Source organism: Topomyia yanbarensis, chromosome 3, assembly GCF_030247195.1.
Source record: "Topomyia yanbarensis strain Yona2022 chromosome 3, ASM3024719v1, whole genome shotgun sequence".
NCBI classification, from domain to species: domain Eukaryota; kingdom Metazoa; phylum Arthropoda; class Insecta; order Diptera; family Culicidae; genus Topomyia; species Topomyia yanbarensis.
In genome coordinates, this window is record NC_080672.1 from 331,808,766 (window position 1) to 331,829,487 (window position 20,722).

Below are 20,722 nucleotides of genomic sequence, written 5' to 3' on the forward strand. Positions count from 1 at the left end.
AATATGGGCGCATTACTGTACACGCTGTTCTTCAAGGATGCAGAATTTTTTGTTGGGTCAGAAAAATTGCCCCATGACATCAAACAGTCATTTCTATTTGTCTAATCAGTGAAAGTAAATTGAAAATCCATTGAGAAGCACAGCAAGTATTCAATTTGATGTTTTGTCGAGGAAAAATATATAAACAAAAAAGCCCAACAAAGCGAGAACAAACTTTGATATCTTATTTGTCAATCATAACCTAAAATTAAATAATTAAATTTGAAGCTTTATCTAACTATTCGCATATCTTTAAATATAAACCGTGTTAAGGAATAAGTTTACAAAAATTCGACACTTTTTGGTCAGAAAGGTGTGCCCCCCTTTTCCAGCCGGCCGGAGCCGCCTATGCATATGGGGCCAACCATATACCACGTGGACAATTTAAAGGTAGGGAGCGAGAAAGTCCACGCTTGTCCACATGGCGGGGGGGGGGGGGGGGGTGTAGGAGTATGGGTAATGTCCAAGTGAACTTTGCATAACATTTTTTATCTTATATAATAATATGAAATTTGTTCAAGATTTTGAAATAGCCGAAGCGCATATAATAGCATAGTGTATTAATGTGCAGGTATTTATGTAAATTGAAACATCGATGGCAATTATTATTCCACTATTTTTGGATTTGAAAGCTTGCTAAACTGACGAGCCAACCCAACAATCTGTCAATATATCTATATTCATTTTATGTTAGTATGATGAAATGTCATACGAAAATGAGACATTTCCATGCAAATTTCTCATAGAGATTCTATGATATTCTATGGTTAAAGTTTGAATGATTTTCATTAAGTTGGAATCTTACTCTAACACATTGGAAAATTTTCTCCTAGAATTGGAAACCCATTTTTATTTATGAAATGGCCCGCAAAATTTTGGAAAGTTTACATGGACATCGTGGGGAGGGGGTAGGGGTATAAGATATGTCCACGCTTGTCCACGGAGGGGGAGGAGGGGGTCAAAAATGAAGACTTTTTTTACACGTGGTATGTGAATGGCCCATATAGATGTTTGATCTATGGTAGCCATTGAAACAAAGTTTTGCGCTATAACGCATGGCTTCACCGCGGGGCGTAATTCGATCAGTCTGAGAAAAATAAGAGCAAAAATCTAATATCTATATTAAAAAAAAGCATTAGGAAAACATGTTGTTTTAGTTTTCAAGCTAACCAAACCAATATTGATTTTCATATCAGCCTTTAATCATTTCTATTATGGCGCTTGGTGGCGGCGTAAAGATTGTTTTCTAAAAATTTACCATTAATTTTTATTTGAAACATAATTTAAATGGTTTATCTAAAAGCGAAAAATCCTAACCAAACCCAGATCTCTCACTTCTAGGATTTTTTCATGCATTTGCTATGTAGGGTAGACTAGATTAGACTAGAGTCTGAAAATGGCCAAAACAAAATAGAACAAAACGTGACACTTCTCCACTCACCCGACACTAAATCAATCCATCGATTTTCCGGCTCGGAGCTGATCGAAACTGGTCTGCTGTTGTTTGCCGATTTCCAAACCTCATCCGCCTTCAGCTCGGCACAGGTTGCGTCATTGTCCGACTCCGGTGTCTCTCGGCTCACTGTTGGCATGTCCCACAGGTTGGGTTTCCATTGACGGTAGCGCGCACCATCGCAGAGCATTGGGATTATTCAGGCATCGGCCATAGGATTAATTGGACCGGATGTTCGTGCAGCGATATTGATACAGTGGTGCCGCAAAAAAAAACACCAACATCATCCCAGGCCGCAAGCAAAAAAAGAGAAAAAGGAGAAAATAGAAACGTGTCACCATGGTAAAAACCACGTGAAATGAAATTTCACCAGCGCCCAGTCAATTGTCTAACGCCGTAGAATGGCTGACGGAATTGGAAAAAATGCGAGTAGAGTTGAATGAGTTCTGGTCTCAAATATTCATGTATGTTCAAATGCCAGAATGTAGATACTAACACTGCTTCTGTAGGAATGGCGTTGCGGCTCGATAGTGTTTCACAGTCAGCACCACTATGTCGCCAGCATTTCGCAGGATATTCACGGCATCGTCGTGCGGGCAAGCTGTGATGTATTCGCCATTGACCTGTAATCAAAAAAAAATGAAAACCTATCAAATACTATTCACAAAACAATTATTTTTTCGAATATGATTACATCTTCTCCTTGCTTTTATCATTATTTATCAGTGGCTGCTCTGCTGCCTTTATTATTTCTAGCATAATTTTCATGCCTTCGAAAATAATTGAAAGGATGATGCCAACGTTGCACGATTTATAACTCCTGAAAGAATGGGCGTTTCTCGTCGGAAGTACGTACATCGTTGAAAATTTCATTAGACACTGATAAATCCGCTCTGAGTGACCCCTCTCTTCCGTTGCATGTTTTAGTAGTGAATGCTTAAGTAAGGCTTGCTTACTTTCGGAATTTAATAAATTTTCTTCTGCTTTTCGTCCGCTGTCGGTTTTCCGGTGTTAGCGAAACGAGCGGGTGGTGGAGCACCGTAAGCAGGATACTCTATCAAAAGTGGTTACATTTATTTCACTTCTATTCTCATCATTGGGCTGAGCGGAGGATATACCGTAGGTATTAGCCCACAGGAAAGATGTGGACCAACCGCTAGTGGAATCCAATCTGTTGAGTGCCTTTTGGGGGAAAACGATTTCTTGTTGTGGGCAGAATGAAAAATCGTACTGCCCTAGAAGGGATTGACGATTCGTTGGAGTCCAATAAATTTTAGACGAGATAGCGTGAGAATTACTTTTTGCTAGGTATTCGTTTGATAGTGGTTTACTTCGTATTACCTCGACAGTGAAAGTTGGATATAATGTGTATAACACGTAATATCGATTACATGTACTAATTCTATGGGTTAAGAACCATTATCAACAATTAATTAAAAGTGAATCCCCTGGAACTATCGGTTCTATCTCGAAATAAAACACAATAGTAAGTGTATCAAATAGACAATAACCTTCCTCTTAATTTTAACCCATAACGTCAAAACATAAGAAAAATTGGCCTATTTTTTCTGCTACGGCTAAAATAGTTAAACCTCACTGTTATATTTCTCCCTAAGCGCGAAGGGAGCAAAACCCATAACTGAATTAATTATGAAGTTTGCGTTTCGACTTTGTTATATCAGAATCTGACACTAACTTAGTGATAGGACTAGGCTAGCGCCGGATTGACGCTAGCTCCAAAAAACAAAAACACTATTTGCATTTCTGGTGCATATTTTTAATCGTTCACATGTTTATGATATTGCTGTGGTGTTTCGGCGGTCCGTACATCCGAAAAAGGCTCATCTTGAATCCAGTTCCCCTACACATTTGGTGCTTGAAAAGCAACACGAAACGCCCCGCTGCGAATAAAGCAGTGATCCATCCTGAAATGTCACCTCCTTTCAGGGAGGCATCGTACATCCGGGGAACAAATTGTAATTATACTGCGAACATATTATGTATGAGAGTCGTACCGTACGCTTGAATCGGGGTCAGCCTTGATTATAATTTAGTCCCCCTATCTACGACCTTGGGAGAGAAATGTTTCACGCCGGAAGGCTTTGCATCAATTAAAAGATATCCCGAGAGACACACAATTTTCGTCGCCCGCTCTTCTGCTGCAATGCTATATATGTGGAGAGTTGGATTATGCTGTTTTGTACAGCTTCCTGTTTGGATGTCCCATGCGAGTGTGCGGACTTCACTGGGTAAGCAATTAGGGATAAGGTAGTGAGTGAGAGAACGAGTTTGCATTTCCCTTGATTCATTTGCTATGACTACTGGCAGTAAACCGCTACTACTGTTGATAGACGAATGAGTTCTTCACTATCTTTTTTGTGTGTTTTAATTAAGTTAGCTAGCATGAACTAGTATGTGGAAACAGTTATTGCTTAACACCCTGAAAGATTGGTTATTCTCTTGTTTATTTCTCTTCTATTACCGAAATAATTATATATATATTACCAAAAGGTTTTTATGTATGTAGGTAGGCCAACACATTGGATTCGAAAAGTAGGCTTTGCCTCAAGCGGTTGTGAAAATGTTGAGGCTGTCACAATTTTAGATTTTTTAAACCGTAGCTTAAAAAGAAATTTTAAAAGGTTCATTTGCGAAAAGTTGAGTGCTGAATTGCATCGTGATGAAGGATTATTTGTTTAATCTTTCTGGAAGAAGCAACAGATTTCACTCAGGCTGGAGGAGGAACTTCAAGGGATCCGGTAGGATTACTTCAGTATTTCGATTACCCCGTTGATGGCGGACGGGAAATGCAGTCCGCTCGGCTTGACTGGAAACAGCCGTTTCGAATAAACTTTCGTATCGAAATGGACCACTAATATTGCTAAGTATCTGCACCGTTTTTATTATTTACGACTTTTTATATTGATGCCATGTTTAAATAGCTTACGTTATGGTACCGGAAAGAGCAACGACTTGTCCATCTCAGAGTCAGTTGTTTTTTGTATATCTCCTTCCTCATTTGCCCTTGATTCCTTTGTAAGAGTTTATATTACCGTATTCGATCACTACACCGCCATAGTGCGACAAAGTTGGAAAACTATGTTTTTCGAATTAACGTGTAAAATTAATTAACCGACATAGAACTCCATATTTTTGCGATCTTTTTGATAGTGTAGTCGATGTGTTTTTTGAAATTTAGATTTTCATCTATAATTACTATTTAATTTCACTGACACGTTCTAACACATTATCCAACTTAAAATTAACCCAATCACTGTTCATTGGGTTTTTCTAAATCAATAAATTTTAGCCAAGAACTCAAACTTCCTAGATCACTATTCAGTTTTTCAGCAGCAGCAGCAGCAGTAGCATTGTTACAGGCAATAAATATTACACAGATTAGGGTACGTAGATTGGTGTCTCTAGTCAGAAGATAACAATATTTGCAATGACTTCCTAATTCTGAGGAATTATGTAGTTATTGCAAATATTCCCAGAGCGAGTAAAGGCGCTTTAACCTAGGCTCTTTAGCCAGGGCAAGGTGTAAATACCTCTGTCCCATCCTAAAGGACCAAAGGAGTGACATTAACCTTCTTAGCCATGTCACTCCCAACGTTTTATCCTAACCCCCTATAATCTGAAACGGTCGGTACGGTTGTCCTCGTTTCTTCTTCATTCAAGTTTCAACACGATTCGTTGGTTCAATTGTTCACTAAGTGAATAATTCAATTGCCGTATAATATTGAAACATCTTCAAACACAACTCTGCACAGTACGCCTGGCCGTTTTAATATTTGCGACATATTATAATATACTTCAAATATTAATGTTGACAAGAAAAACACTAAAGAATAACTGCAGTGTTTTCCAGGATGCTTTTCAATACTGGCTGTGTAAGGGTTAGAATAGAATAGAATAGAATAGGTAGGCCAACACATTGATTATCCAGCTATCAAATTCTTATCCAAAAATTCGACAAAGTTGTAGAAGATTGAATTCAAACGTTTAGAAACGCAAAATTTTGTTAGGCTTTTCTATGCCCATTAGTGTACATTTTTCTTAGTAAAAGATTCTCTAGGCACACAAATAGCAAATATTAAATTCCATTAGGGGCCATGCATAAATGACGTAGCATTTTGGGGGTAGGGAGGGTATACCAAATTTGTGACGAAGTGTGGCGAGGGGGAGGGTAGGGTCAGAAGTTGTGCGACGTAGCATTAAGTTTTAAACCCATTGTTTGCAGACAACAATTTAATGATCCTCCATTCCCAAAAAAAAATGAATTTAAATTTTTCATGAGGTAAATTTTACGATTCGCGGAATTACAAGTTCGCAAAAATATGAAAAGATTTTGTATGCGGATTTAACTTGCTGCATTAGTTAGCTAATGTTGCTAACTAGTAGACTTAGTTTGGAAGCTGAATTAATTTTTCACTTCGGATTCAACCAAACAAAATTTAGTAATTTATATGAACGTATGGTTATTAGAATCATTGGCAGCTGCACGATTGTGAACTGAGAGAACTTGTCTTCATGCTCTCCTTGACATATAAAATTCAAAATCAAACTATCAACACTATATTTGTCATTATTTTGCACGCAATTTGCTATTATAATGGAAATGTTGATAAAAGTCGTCAAACATTTTGAAAGGACATGTATTTAAAATAATTGAAAAACATATTTTTTTTCATCACCCGGGCGCTTTGCATGGGACGAGGGGGAGGGTGTAGATAAATGCTACGTTATTTAAGAGGGGGAGGTTAGAATTTTGTGACCAAATGCTACGAGGGGGGAGGGAGGGGTCAAAAATCGCCGAAAAAAGGCTACGTCATTTGTATACGGCCCCTTAGGAACTTAACGAGTTCCTCATGCTATGTAGACAATCCACTATTATAAACGGCAAAATCTAGCAAAGGTATTTTTTAAATATTCCTTCATTTTTCAAGCTTCCAAACCTTTTGTGAACACATTTTAACAGTCATGCGATAAATTGCATTGCGAGTAGGAGCAAAGTTGTAAGAAGGGATGCCAGGTTTCAAGGTTCTTCACAGATTTTTAAAACTGCACAGATCTCCCGAGTTTTCTGTTTTAATGCACTGATTTCTATAGTTTTCTGTTATAATGCGCAGACTAGAACAGATTTCTCAATTTTTAACCTGGCGTCTTGTGCAAAAACTATAAAAAAAGTCGCGGCTTCTTGTTTTGAGACAATCTTACACGTTTTCTTTAACACACTGCCAAGATTTTGAGGATTTTATGAGGTTATGGTAGGTTGGTGTAAAATCTAACTTTACATACACGCCGTTTTACCCTTTTAGTTAGGTTGGTTGACACATCGTCGCTGTTGTGCTATCTTATGACAACCGCCATTTTGGGGTAAACGGAGTTAGATATGCCACATTACTTGTTTAAAAAATCTCTACAAAGTGGCGTTTTCAGAAATTTGAAATTCTACTTGGTTACTCACATATAGCGAGAAACATGATGAGAAATTGTGAGCTTTTTGCTTCAAATCACTGTATCTAGGAATTTTCTCAAGTTATATTGAAGTTTTAGATGTTTTTATGTGTGAAAATGTCTGAGGAACACAATGGCTTGAACATTTTTAAAAGAAAATTACACGAGTTGTGAGAAAAACACAGTTTTAGTTTTAAACTGTAAATAAAGGATATTTGGCAACACTGTAACCAAAAATAACAATTTTTTCTAGATTCACTGACTCATTTCCTTCAAAATGCATTTCACCGATTGTTTATAGGCCGTATGAACGAAAACATATGAATAAAAATTAAAAATAGATGATTTTTTTCTATGGAAAATTTTCCATGTACGATTATGACACGTCATACAAATTTTGTCATCAATACACGCCTATGACATGTGTGAGTGCGACTTTTGTTTACATTCATAGTAAAAACTCGCAACATAGTCAACCGATCTTCGTAATATTTGAGAGATTAATGCAGAAAAGATAGAAGCATCAATTGTCTTCGTCGAATTGTTTATACCATTTGTAAGTTTCAAGATATTCAATCTCAAACTTTAAAAATCGTTTTTCTCGAAATGTGCTAAATGGCGCTTGTCATAAGATAGCACAACAGCGACGACATGTGAATGAATGAATTACTGAAACGGCACGAAATATATGCATACGACGTAGCACACAGAAAGAGAGACAAAAATAATCCGACCGGGGGTGAAAACTCCGGTTGATTGCATTTTCTGTGCGCTTCCGTGTGGGGTTCAGGCAATCCGTATTCACTATTCATGTGACGGACTGAAATGTGCAAGTTCAAGTACCGTTTCCTTTTTGAAACATAATGACACCCTTGTGAACAACAAAAATACCTACCAAAAATCACTCCGCCTAGTCGCACGATCGCAATTCTGGTATATTGTTGGATTGTGAAGGATTGCAACTTGAACTGAACTAAATATTGCCCTGGTGTTGCATTGTCGAGCACATGAGCGGGCAACTGGATGTTTTTACATCTTACTTCTGTACAAAAGAGCAGTGTGTTTTAATATTTCACTACCAGGTGTATTTGAACCAAAAATGACAAAATATTCAATCCCTGGGTTTAAGTCCAGGTATGATTATTTGCATGTGAAACGCCTTCAGCGTGGGTTTTCGATTATAAAAGTGCGACTTTGTCATAATAAGTAAACATAGGCGGCTTCAGCTGGTTGACAAAGGGGGCACACCTTCCTAACAAAATAGTGTCGAATTTTGGAATTTTTTTACGGGGCTCGTGTTTAGAGTTTGGCAAATAGTTGGAAAAATTACACCATCCTTGAATGCAATACTATTTTTTCTACTAATCTTCAGGGAGTCTATTTAGCCATTGATCTTTTTACTACAAACAACGCAAGGTAATTTTTTTGTGTTCAGCTTTGCTTTGTTATCAGCAAGTAATTTCAGCAACTCAATGAAATTTCAATTTGTTTCAATTTTTGTGGCCCAACACCGCGTATAAATTCTGCATCCTTGAAAAACTGCCTGTACAGTAATGTTGCCATTTTGCTTCTATGTGTGACTCCTGATTCGTTGCTAATCTGACAAGAAACGCGAAGATCTAAGTACCGTAAACCGGGGTGACATTGATCACTTTTCGAAGTAATCATTACATATTTTTAGACGCAACACACTTTATTCAAGTTTAATATTTTTAAACCATGTATTGATGTATGGAGAACAAGATTGGATGGTTTTACCTACAATTGTCCGCTTACAGTCTGGTAACCTGCATGTTCACCCACATTAAGTTATTGATGTCAATGTTTTTCATTCAAATGTTTGTTTAAACTAATTCTGGAAAGATACTCATTGTTAAATAGATGTTAATTGGTATTATACAAAGTATTTCAATGTACTGTAAAATTCGAGTAACCAAAATTCGTATAATTTGTGTTCAACTAAAATAAAAGATTGTGAAAACCTTTAAAACTACTAAAATTGTTTTGTTTCAGTGTTTCATCAATGTACAAAAAGTTTCATCCATTTTAACACGTTGGAATATTGAACAATAAAAAAAAAATAATTTGAAATAATTGCCAACTAGTTTCACAAAAAATGTATTAAAAGTAAACAAACTCTTAAAACTAAATTTAGCATGTCCCAATCTAAAGGAAATTGTAATTTATTACTCTTGCTCAAATCTGAGATTTATTTGTTTTATAAAAACCTAGCTAATACCCATCGCGCGTTGCTGCGATTGTCAACGAAATAGGAGGAAAACACAATTTGTTCCGTAGCGCCATCTGGCGGGTAGATAATCCCCAACCAATAGCACACAAACACGCTCCATAACAAATGCCCACTGTGCATGAATTTTTACGGAAATCGGTTAAGTCGTTTGGGAGTCTATAAATCATATACATACAAACTTTGACTTTAATATATATAGACACATTACGAAGCTTCGTAAAAATCAGGTAAAGTCAAATTTCGGTTTTTTGTAGTTTTTGTACCCAAAAACCGAACAATATACTCAAAACGTATAACAAATCAATATTTTATAAGTTTGGGATAAAAATCATTTCAAATTAAAATGATTCGACAGACTATTCTGGTTTAATAAGCGATCTACGAAAAAAGTTTCGAGTGATTAAATTCACCCCGGTTTACGGTATCATTTTGCCAGACAAATAAAATGCCAGTCAGCAAATATTATAAAATAACAATATGGTTCACTTCTGCATTTCTTAAAAGACACCACACTGGCGCCACCATGGCACAAAAGGTTACTAGTACACTGTAAATTTTGCAGTACGTAATGACAATTCTCAGTTCAACACAATACATTATAGTAGAGGTGGCGACATTTCTAGATTAGGGATACTGAAAATCATTGAAACGATAAAACCATATGCTATTAAACATCACTTTCATGTGCGATTCCTTTGAATTTCACATGAAAATCCATTAAAATCATTTCATGTGGTGTTTCAAATTAAATTCAAACAAATTCCACGTGAATATGACATATTTATCCATTGAATGATCATTGTCATACTATTGAACTTTCCACATGACTTTCGCACGAAAAACATGTATTGTATTTCTACATGTAAAACAATTGACTTCACCGATTCTTCTGCCAATGAAATCTATAAGTAACACAATGTGATATTCACGTGTAATTCATTTGAAAATTTTATTAATGGTATTTCTTATGATGTTGATGCGATTTTCACACCATGTTCGCATGAATTTCATTTGAAAACCATATCTCCCACCCTCAAATAAATATTCAAGTGGCAACGGTGTGTATTTAATGTGTTTGTGGATTGAAATAATTCAACAGATTTCCACATGATGATAACATGTTAAGTTTTGTCAGTGGAGAAAACTTTTTTGGATTTATTATCTTTTCAGCAGGAGAAAGCTACATGATTTTGTTCTAATCATCATATTTTAATACCCACATGAGATAACGATCATTGCGTAGTCTGACCAGTTCATTAAGAGGCACAGTTTACAGAAAAAAGGAAACAGAAAAATATTTCGCTGACGAAAATGCTGGAAATCTCATTCTCTGCTTACACTGCCCATAAAAGTATAAGAGTCCCATATGGATTTTTGACGAAAATGAGTTATCTGTTGGATTGTATTCTGTATCACCACTGAATCACAATGAACCAGTGTTTCAAAAATCACTCCAATCAGCATGCGTTGAAAAAACCATAATTTGACAAATCATCAAAATCCATGATTTCATCACTCGTGGTTTTTTGGCTCCTGGGGAGTGAAAACCGCCAAGGAGTGAAAACAGGTTACTAGATTGTAATTACAGCGTACAGTTTAAAAGCCCGATGTTGAGCTCAATTTAGATTTTCAATTTTCATTTTATCAAGCACAAAAGAAAAACAGAACCTTGGTACAGTTCGTGGCAAAACCTTTTTCGATAGACCTCGCAGGTTAGTATTCAATGATTAGCGTACACGTCTATTACAGTAAGCAATAGTACACCTGTTTTGCATCCTTCCACTATGCATTTGAACTTTAGCTTTTCATCACTCCAGCAGAAATACTTTTTCACCGGGTTTGAGATATGTTTCCCCGTTGAAGAAAATTAAATTGAAAACAAAGGACTTGCTTCAATATATACGTACTGCTGGGTTAGTTGAGAAATTAAACGTGCAAATATTGAAGAACTGTTAGCAAAGTTTGAAATTAAATTCGGTCTATGAGCGGTGAGAGAATAAGAATCTCAAACCGGAGCGACCAGGAGGAGCCAAAACCGGGAGTGAAAACCTAAGCGTCAAAACCTACGTGGATTGCTTTGATTTTTTACTCACTCCCAGAATCGTGCATAACAATGATTGGTTTCCACCACTTTTTTGAAACAGGCTCCTTGGAGTAAAATGTGTGGTTTATTTGAAACACTGCAATGAACAAATAAGATTACCAGGTTTGATATAAAAATACCTAAAACATGGTTGTCCCATCCATAAGGCTCAATGAGAATGTAAATCTTCAAGTGTTTTTTCGGCTTTCTGTTTATCAATATAGGACTTTTATGCTTTCATTGGCAGTACATGTATTTAGGATAGTTTTTTCTAACGCAGCTGGAGAAGATTCTGGTAGTTTAAAGCAGCATCCCTAAAATGCAGCTGATGCAAAAAAAAGTTACACCGATAAACCCACGAAATATTTTACACTGAGCTCCAACTATTGATTCTTACGATTCTTGCGCAGGCCTGGCAGCACTTTTTCCATCTGTTGATTCCTACGTTGCGCAGGCTGGCAGCATACTCAAGGTTTCATACACACAAATACCAACACGTTAGGAAATTAACAATTTGCCCACGGCTTACATATACTGAGCTAGCTCGTTAAAGTGTAAACATTTGACGAGCGCGCGTCATAGAAATCGTTGGCGAAAATAATTACATGAAATTCCTATATTGTTTGCTGCTAACGAATGATCGACACCTGATAAATCACAAGGAAGCTATGCCGATGTCCAATACCTTTGCTGTGAACAGAATATTACGGTGGGATATGTTTTCTATGACATGCACCTAAATTCCCGATTTACGCTAATAATCACATAGATGCACTGATTATCCACTGTGTCTAGTGTAGTTATGGCGTAATTTATGTCAAGAATCCATTGCACACTATTTTTTCCACCAAAAGAGCTCAAATATTGTGAATTAACAACTTTCGAGAAATTCGTTTGTTTACCTCAACGATTTCTCTGACGTCACCGAAAACTGTCAATTCGCGGAGTAGCAAGCCTCGTTTCTGTGAGCCATGAAATTTTCCCACCTTTCTCTTCTATACTTCTTGGGCGCGTTTGACATTTCAATCTACGGCGGCATGATTATTTATGGAGATTAAAAACCTTTTTCGTCCACAGATGGCATTACATTTATGTCCTTTGTGATTCGTATGGGATTTACAGGAGTGGACTATATTGGTAATATACAATATTTGCAGTCAGTCAGTAGACGTCTATTCGGTCGAAATTCACCTTTCTTTTTCTTTCACTGATTTAGGAAAATTTCTTGTTCCACGAAAAGCAGATTCCCGTAAAATTAATTCAAATTCAACTCATCCCTTAAGGTTATCCTAGCTTCCATATTGGAGTCAGTATTATCAGGAAAACCATAGTAACCAAATAAAAGAACAACTAGCACAAGTCAAAGTACAAGTGTAGATTCAACCAAATTCATTTATGGTCAGCCTGTTGAGAAGCATTTCTCAATCGTTGGCCAGTTGAAAAAAATCCAATATATTAATGCAGCTTTTGAAAGGTACCTTATTTGTAATGCCTATAGGTTTCACACAAGAAAGTCACTTAGGACAATTGATCTTTGGTTTACTCGTCAAAGATCTTTGGCCATCGTGGCCAAAAAACTACACGCTAAACTGAGCGGCGAATCCATCTCCGTGAAGACAACAAGTGTCACCTAGAAGATAAATAACCTAACAGTAGCTCCAAATAACAAAGAAACGGCCAGAGTCCGGTTCCGTTAGCTGTACGGACGAGTGCTGATGAAATTCGAGGGATGTGTTTTGGTTGACGATGAAACTTACGCGAAAACGAATTTCATATAAAATAGGGGCTCAAATTTAACAATGCTACTGATTGCGGTTTATGGCATATTATAGTTTGTTTTCGCGGATGAATTATCGGAATAAAAAATGATTTGGCAAGGGAACTATTCCTGTGGCAAGTAAACCAACATTAGCTGTCCCATAATGGTCCAGTTACGTTATGAACAGATCTAGCCGACTGCCTTAACAGCAAACTGACTTCACAAAATTGTCCACAGTTCCATCCAGTAGAGACGTATTAGACGATAATGAAGCGGAAACTGAAGTTGCTTTTATCAAGAAGAACTCCATAGTGAAATAGAACGTTCAAAACCATGATTTTTTATCAGATTTTGTAGGCTTAGTAAGTATTGTGATCAAAAAAGCATGTTCAATGTGTCACTAACTTGATTAGAAACGATCGTGATAGACACGGTGGAGGAATTTGCGTTTATATCCGAAAAGGAATAGTTTATCGTTTGAATCGTAAGTCATTGTACTGTGAATCGACTTGCACTGAATATTTAATCTTTGAGATTCTCCTAGGGCGTGATCGTTTGCTTGTGGCTGTTTACTATAATCCCCCTAGTGTCGATTGCTCCGATCTTTTGCGAGGTCACTTCGATGAATATTCTGTAAGATATGCTTCTACGTATTTTATTGGCGACTTCAATACTGATCCACACAAACCAGCACGAAAATCACTGCGGTTCAATGACGCTATTTCTAGCATGTCCTATAGTATAATAAACTCAGAACAAACTTTCTTCTACAATACTGGCTCTTCCCTTTTGGATCTGCTTATAAGTGATTCACCTGAAACTGTTTTGAAATTTAACCAGTTATCAATGTCTGGGATTTCCAAGCATGATCTAATATTTGCGTCTCTCAATTTCTCACACGCAAACGAAGAACTTGGTTATTGGATCCGTGACTATTGCAATTTTGACTTTGTACTACTTTGTGAAACATTTGCTGGTATAAATTGGAATGAATATTTTAGTGTAGACGATCCTAATATTTTAACTAACATCTTGAACCACCATCTCTATATGCTTCATGAGCAATTTTTCCCATTAAAATTTCGGCGGTATCGTAGGAATCCGTGGTTCACTAACGAAATCGAGAAAGTAATGATAGAAAGAGATCTTGCATATCGGAATTGGAAGTTTAGTAAGACTGTTGAACATCATGCTCTGTACAGGCGTCTGAGAAATAAGGTTAATTCTACCATAGCAAGAGCTAAGGCAGGTTATGACAGACAACGGCTAAATGTGGATTTGCCAAGCAAGCAGCTTTGGGCAAGTATTAAAAGCTTAGGAATAACAACCAAAGATTTTCGTTCCGCCAACTACGACCTCACTGCAAACTCAATAAATGATTATTTTGCATCTAATTTTTCGACTGAAGATACAGACAATGTCCGATTTTCACCTCATGAAAATGGCTTCTGCTTTCGACCTGTTTTGAATTACGAAATTATCAATGCTGTATTCCAAATTAAGTCAAATGCTGTCGGACTAGATGGCATTCCTATTAAGTTCATCAAAATCATTATTCCTTATGCGTTGCCTATGCTTCGACATCTTTACAATGCTATAATATCGACCAGTAAATTTCCTAGCGAATGGAAACGAACAAAAGTGATCGCGATTCCAAAAAAAGCTAACATTTCATCAACAACGAATTTAAGGCCCATAAGTTTATTGCCAAGTATATCCAAAATATTTGAAAAGCTAATCAAGAATCAAATTTCTGATTTCGTTAACAGAATGAACTATTTACATCGTTTTCAATCTGGATTTCGAAGTTGTCATAGCACTGAGACTGCTTTAATGAGAGTACACGACGATATTGCACAGACGATAGATAAAAAAGGAATCGCAATTTTATTACTAATAGATTTTGCCAAAGCATTCGATAGAGTTTCGCATAGTAAACTAGTAAATAAACTAATTTCACTGTATGCCTTCTCTAACGAGGCAGCAAAATTGATAAGAAGCTACTTAAGCAATCGTAGTCAGGCAGTAAGTCACAATGAAATCCTCTCTGATTTCAAACCAATCTTATCCGGAGTTCCCCAAGGGTCAGTCCTTGGTCCTCTTCTTTTTTCTCTTTTTATTAATGATCTCCCAAGCGTTTTAGATTTCTGCTCGGTTCATCTCTTTGCAGATGACGTTCAAATATACATTTGTGCGGACAAAATTACAGATATAACTACCATTGGAAACATGATGAACCACGACCTTCGCAAAATCGTCAATTGGTCAAAAGAAAATTCTTTACTAATAAACCCTAGTAAAACAAAAGCAATGCTTATCTCTAAACAAAGGATTACTGTTTTACCTCCAAATATTTGCATCGATGGAGTTGAAGTAAATTTTGTACACCGAGTCAATAATTTAGGAGTTATTTTCAATAGCAATTTGGTGTGGGATGATCACATAAACCATCAATGTTCAAAAATTTATGGATCATTGAAACGTTTAAATTTGACAACAAGGAATTGCAGCATTCAAACTAAATTGAAGTTATTCAAAACATTGTTGCTGCCGCATTTCATCTACGGAGATTTTGTTTATACAAATGCATCGAGTGAATCACTTCATAAGCTAAGAGTAGCATTAAATGCTTGTATAAGATATGTGTACAATCTTTCCAGGTACTCACATGTATCACATCTGCAAAAGATACTTATAGGCTGTTCTTTCAGTAATTTCTATAAATATATATCTTGCATAAATCTTTTCAACATCATCAAAACCTCAAACCCAAGTTATCTCTCGGAAAAACTAGTTCCATTGAGAGGCACGCGCACAAGGAGTTTTAGAGTTCCACAACATTCTTCAACATATTACGGTCATTCGTTCTTCGTCAGAAGTATTGTTAATTGGAATAGTTTACCCAGTTATATTAAATTAATTAATTCCAGATCGTGCTTCAAAAGGGATCTCCTACTGAACTTTCAATAGACGGGTGCGGTTAGTTAAAGAGAACAATTTGCACAAAGCATATTTTTATAGTCTCATGTTTTTGAACTCCAGCAATCTGAACTGTAACATTAAAAAAGATACATGTCTTACGTTACAAGGTATTCAATAAATAAATAAATAAATAAATAACTTTGGACCAATATTTCGCATTTTACCAGAAGATTTTCTTTCCAAAATGACACCAATTTCTTTTTAGCGGTGCTACTTTCTTCGAACTCGAGGCTGGTAAATACCATAAACTCTATGTTCAACGATAAACAAAAAAACATCCTCAGTTTGCAAGATTGGATTTTCTTCTTTTTTTTTTTTTTAATTCACCGGAAAGTAACCTTATGCTAAAGTACGGTTTTCCTAAGGTGACCATATCAGGCCAGTAAAAGCCCACCTGTTGAAGCCCCCCTCCCTCCAGAATGTTATTCGAATTTTTGCTACAACACAATCAGCGAAGGTTTGAAGTTATTCTTGGAGATATGTGCAATCTTCAAATGTAGGGATGAGACGAAATATTTTGATATCATCTGCGAAGGACCGGAGAGGAGTCTTCAGCAGTAAACATACGTCATCGAAGTAAAGCAGAAACATCAACGGTCCTAAGTAGCTTCCCAATCATATTTATCTCACGATCTGTGGCAACGGTCAACCGGTGAATTGTCAATGAATGTAACTGTAACTAGGTTATGCACGGAAAAAAATGACAGCCCTATCATTTGGTTTACGGAAACTTGGCGAAATTAGTGAAGCAACTACGGTGGATGGTTTGAAACACTCGTCGGCTTCACTTTGGAGCGAAGAAGTCCATCATCTTGTAGGCCGGATGCAACCGAGCGCTCATATCATTAATCTTCCCGGAAGCCTGCTGCACGCTTACCTCAGTCTTCGCCTAGTAACTGCCAAAGACGAATCACCTTAGAACTCTAAGCACCTTGCTCGAGACAGCGTTCAATGAATCCTATAATGGATGATTTTTTATGTCTCGTTCATTTTCTTTTTTATGGATTGGAAACATGTTTACGGGTTTTCAGAAAATGGAAAAATGCCAGCACATGATAGAGAGTTGTTAAGAAGTCGATTCTCAAAGGCGCCTTTTGAGAAGCATCAGAGGGTGTTGGATCCTGGATTGCAAGACGATTGAGATTCGAGTATATTAGGCTTTGATTCTCGTACACTGCTTGAGAGTGAATTGCGTTGCATTTATTGTTGCGGTCGACCGTAACTGCAAACTGGACCAGAGTAAATAAAACAAATATTTTAGGCTTATTGAAGAGAACCGAGGACAAATGAATAATTTTCTTTGACATCCCTGGACACCAGGACCTTCAGTTTAAAACCAGGGTATGTCCGTCCTGGGAACGCAGGACATATGGTCACTAGAGTGGCTCGAAAATACCATTTTTCAGCACAGCACTTTTTGAGTTCCCTTTGTGGTCCCAAATGCCTGCGCAAAGTTTGGGAGCGGTCGGTTGCTTCCCGGGTTTGCGCATTGCGTTTAAATTTTGTATGGGATTTTATATGGGGAAATCAATTATTTTGTATTTACGTTAATAAAGATCGCTATTTCACTCAATATGAAAAACCAGCTTTGTAAAACGATAATTCAATCCTTGGTTAACAACTTTGTCGAAGACAGTAACTAGCTACAAGTTTTCAAAAAATAGTTATAACGATTTTAAAACTTATGGTTCAATCCAAATGCAGAAATTAATTATTTCTTCCAACACTGTCAGTACACCACGACACCGATACTTTAAACTTGAACAAATGAGAATATATTCATCGCAGAGACTTGGTACCTTTGAATGAAATGTTCAGAATGAATTGCTGAATAACATAGATGTAGTCAGAAAATGAAAACAAGAGGGGGTGTGGCTTGTGTACTCCCCAGTTCCCTGTTTAGATAGTTTAGTATAACATAAGGAGCACATCTTCAACGCAGGTTTAAACCGCTGAATTAAAAATTAATCTTACGTGTTTTAGTGCTACTATTTAAGGGCTCCACTGTTATCTCATTTAAAATGGTACAGCGGTTTATAAGTTTTACATATTTTAAAACCCTATTTTTAGCCATTCAGAGTCAGAATTTAAAAAAATACATATCCTTAGATTCCTTGAAGTTTCGGAATTGTTTCTATTGACGTTTTCGTTTGAGAATCTAGGAACGAAACCAGGATAGTTATTTCAAACAAGCGTTTTTTGATGAAATTGAGTTTGGTTCACGCAAAACAGAGGTGGTTAGAACCCAATGCGATTTCCAGACCTGAATTAGTTTTTGCCCCAAGCAAAAACAACACATAAATTTGTATATATAAATTCTAAATATTGTAAATGTTATTTCCCACAAGATTACAATCTGATTATGATTCATATTTGGGTCTATCAAAATATTAAGAAAGTTCGGTCGTTGACATTTACAAGGACGTAATGATTCTTTGTTTTATACAAAACCATCTAAACAGGGACTGGGGAGTACACATGTCCCCCTCCCCTTCTTCTTTTCATTTTCTGACTATGTCTATGATATTCAGCAATTCATTCTGAACATTTCATTTAAAGGTACCAAGTCTCTACGATGAATATATTCTCATTTATTTAAGTTTTTAATGTCGATATCAGTGGTGCACCAGCAGTGTTGGAAGAAGTAATCAATTTCTGCATTTGTATTTTGCCATAAGTTTTAAAATCGTTATAATTATTTTTTGAAAACTCGTAGTTAGTTACGGTCTTCGACAAAGTTGTTAACCAAGGTTTGAACAATAGTTTTATAAATCTGGTTTTTCATATTGAGTGAAATAGCGATCTTTAATAACGTAAATGCAAAATAAATAATTTCCCCATATAAAATCCCATACAAACTTTGAACGCAATGCGCAAACTCGGGAAGCAACCAATCACTACCAAATTTTGCACAGGCATTTGGGACCACAAAAGGAACTCAAATAGTGCTGTGCCCGCTAGTTTAAATCATTTTGAAGTTTTCCCATACAACAGCGAGCCACTTTAATGGTCACCCTTTTTCCTGATCATCTCTTTTGGACTTCCACTCGCCATTCGAAGTGATTCATGCGGATCGAGCGTCAAATTATACACTAAATCGGCGTTCGTTTTTTTGCAGAAAAATATAAGCAAATCGAAACCAGCCACAACTAATTATGTTCGTACATAGCGAATAATGGAAACTAATCAGAACTTCGCTTAAGAAACATTCTTAAAAATCATATTTTCCATTCATTGTAAATACTTTGAAATTTAAAACAAAATCGTTGCAATTATTTTCGATCCATTAAACTTATAATATCACATTGCTGGTCGATATTTTGAAATGGGCACTTAAATTGAAAGATTTGATCAAGGTAAAACTGTGCGGTAAAGTTAATTTCCAGTTTGTAATGTCGGGTTTTCGACTACACTCTACAAAGGCATGTATAGAGAGTCTCACAGCATACACAAATTTGGGGTTGGTTAACGCAAGAATTTAGTCAACGAAAAATAGGACCCAACGTCCCACAGTGATACCTTCCATACAAAAGTCGGACAAAACCTCAAAAGTGGCCCGAATTTGATGAAAACTTCACATTAGGGTAATTTTGTGACGCTGAATTCATATTTGATGTTTATTTTTGTGTTTTTAAAATCCTCAAAATTTTGGCACTTAGGGTGGTTCGAAAATTCAACATTTACGAATATAAAGTGCACTATTTCCGAAAATTCATTTTCAAAAAATTGGGTGCAGTTCTGTAAAAAATTGAACTCTCGTCTTCGGGACTTAATATTTTGAGAAGACTCTATTCAACCTGTTAAGAAATAGAGAAAAATGTTAAATCACGAAAAATCTAAAATAAAATTTTGAGGTTTTGTCCGGCTAGGCGACACTGTGCGTCCTGTAGATGGGTAATATTGAGCTCGAAACCAGCATTCCTGTACCCAATATGGGTCGGTATTCTCCGGATTTTCGATACCGAGACTACTGTTACTAGGGTTCGTCGCGGTTGCGGTAATTACCGCAACCGCGCGGTATTTACCGCACCCGCACCGCGAAAACTGCGGTGCGGTGATACACTTTTATCCGCGGATGCGGTGCGGGAAATGAGCATTTACCGCGCGGTATTACCGCAACCGCGCTTCAAAAAGCAATTGATAAAGTATGCAGTCTGCATTAAAAAGTGAATTAAAACTATGACTTTTACCATTTGAGAAGGACGCAACTAGATTTATTTTCTGAACGAATGCTTAGCAATGTCATTATTAGGAACATCTCTCTCTCTCTCTCTCTCTCTCTCTCTCTCTCTCTCTCTCAGAACGTTCGATTTTTATGTATTACCCTACAATAGAGAAACATGATAAACATTTAATTGCTCTAATTTCCATAGACTTGACAATGATTTGAAAAGAAATCCGAATATAATCTGTATTCGACCTATCGCACCTTGATTTTTTACAGTTTGGTCATTCAAATATGGTAAAACATACTGTTACTAAGAAATAAAATCTATAAGCTGTGTCCAATATAATTTGGCACAAATTATTTTTACGACATATTTTGAAAACTATTTGTTTTATACTTCAAAGAAAAAATTACAAACGAACCTTTTCAAATACATAAAACGCAAAATCCAATCATTGAAAAACAATTGAATTTTTCTGTCAAATCCAATTACAAAATGCATCATTTCACCTGATTCCTCTTGGTAA

At 36.5% G+C, this 20,722-nt stretch overlaps 1 protein-coding gene across 1 annotated transcript in view; it reads right to left on the minus strand.

Annotated features, from left to right (window-relative positions):
* LOC131692867 (gamma-1-syntrophin) overlaps positions 1–20,722 on the minus strand; it is a 179,140-nt gene that overhangs the window by 19,463 nt on the left and 138,955 nt on the right. The window contains exons 5-6 of the mRNA XM_058980205.1: positions 1,989–2,115; positions 1,481–1,621 (exon numbers count right to left, since the gene is read on the minus strand). Coding sequence (XP_058836188.1) covers positions 1,481–1,621; positions 1,989–2,115 — 268 coding nt within the window. The remainder of the gene's footprint in view (positions 1–1,480; positions 1,622–1,988; positions 2,116–20,722) is intronic.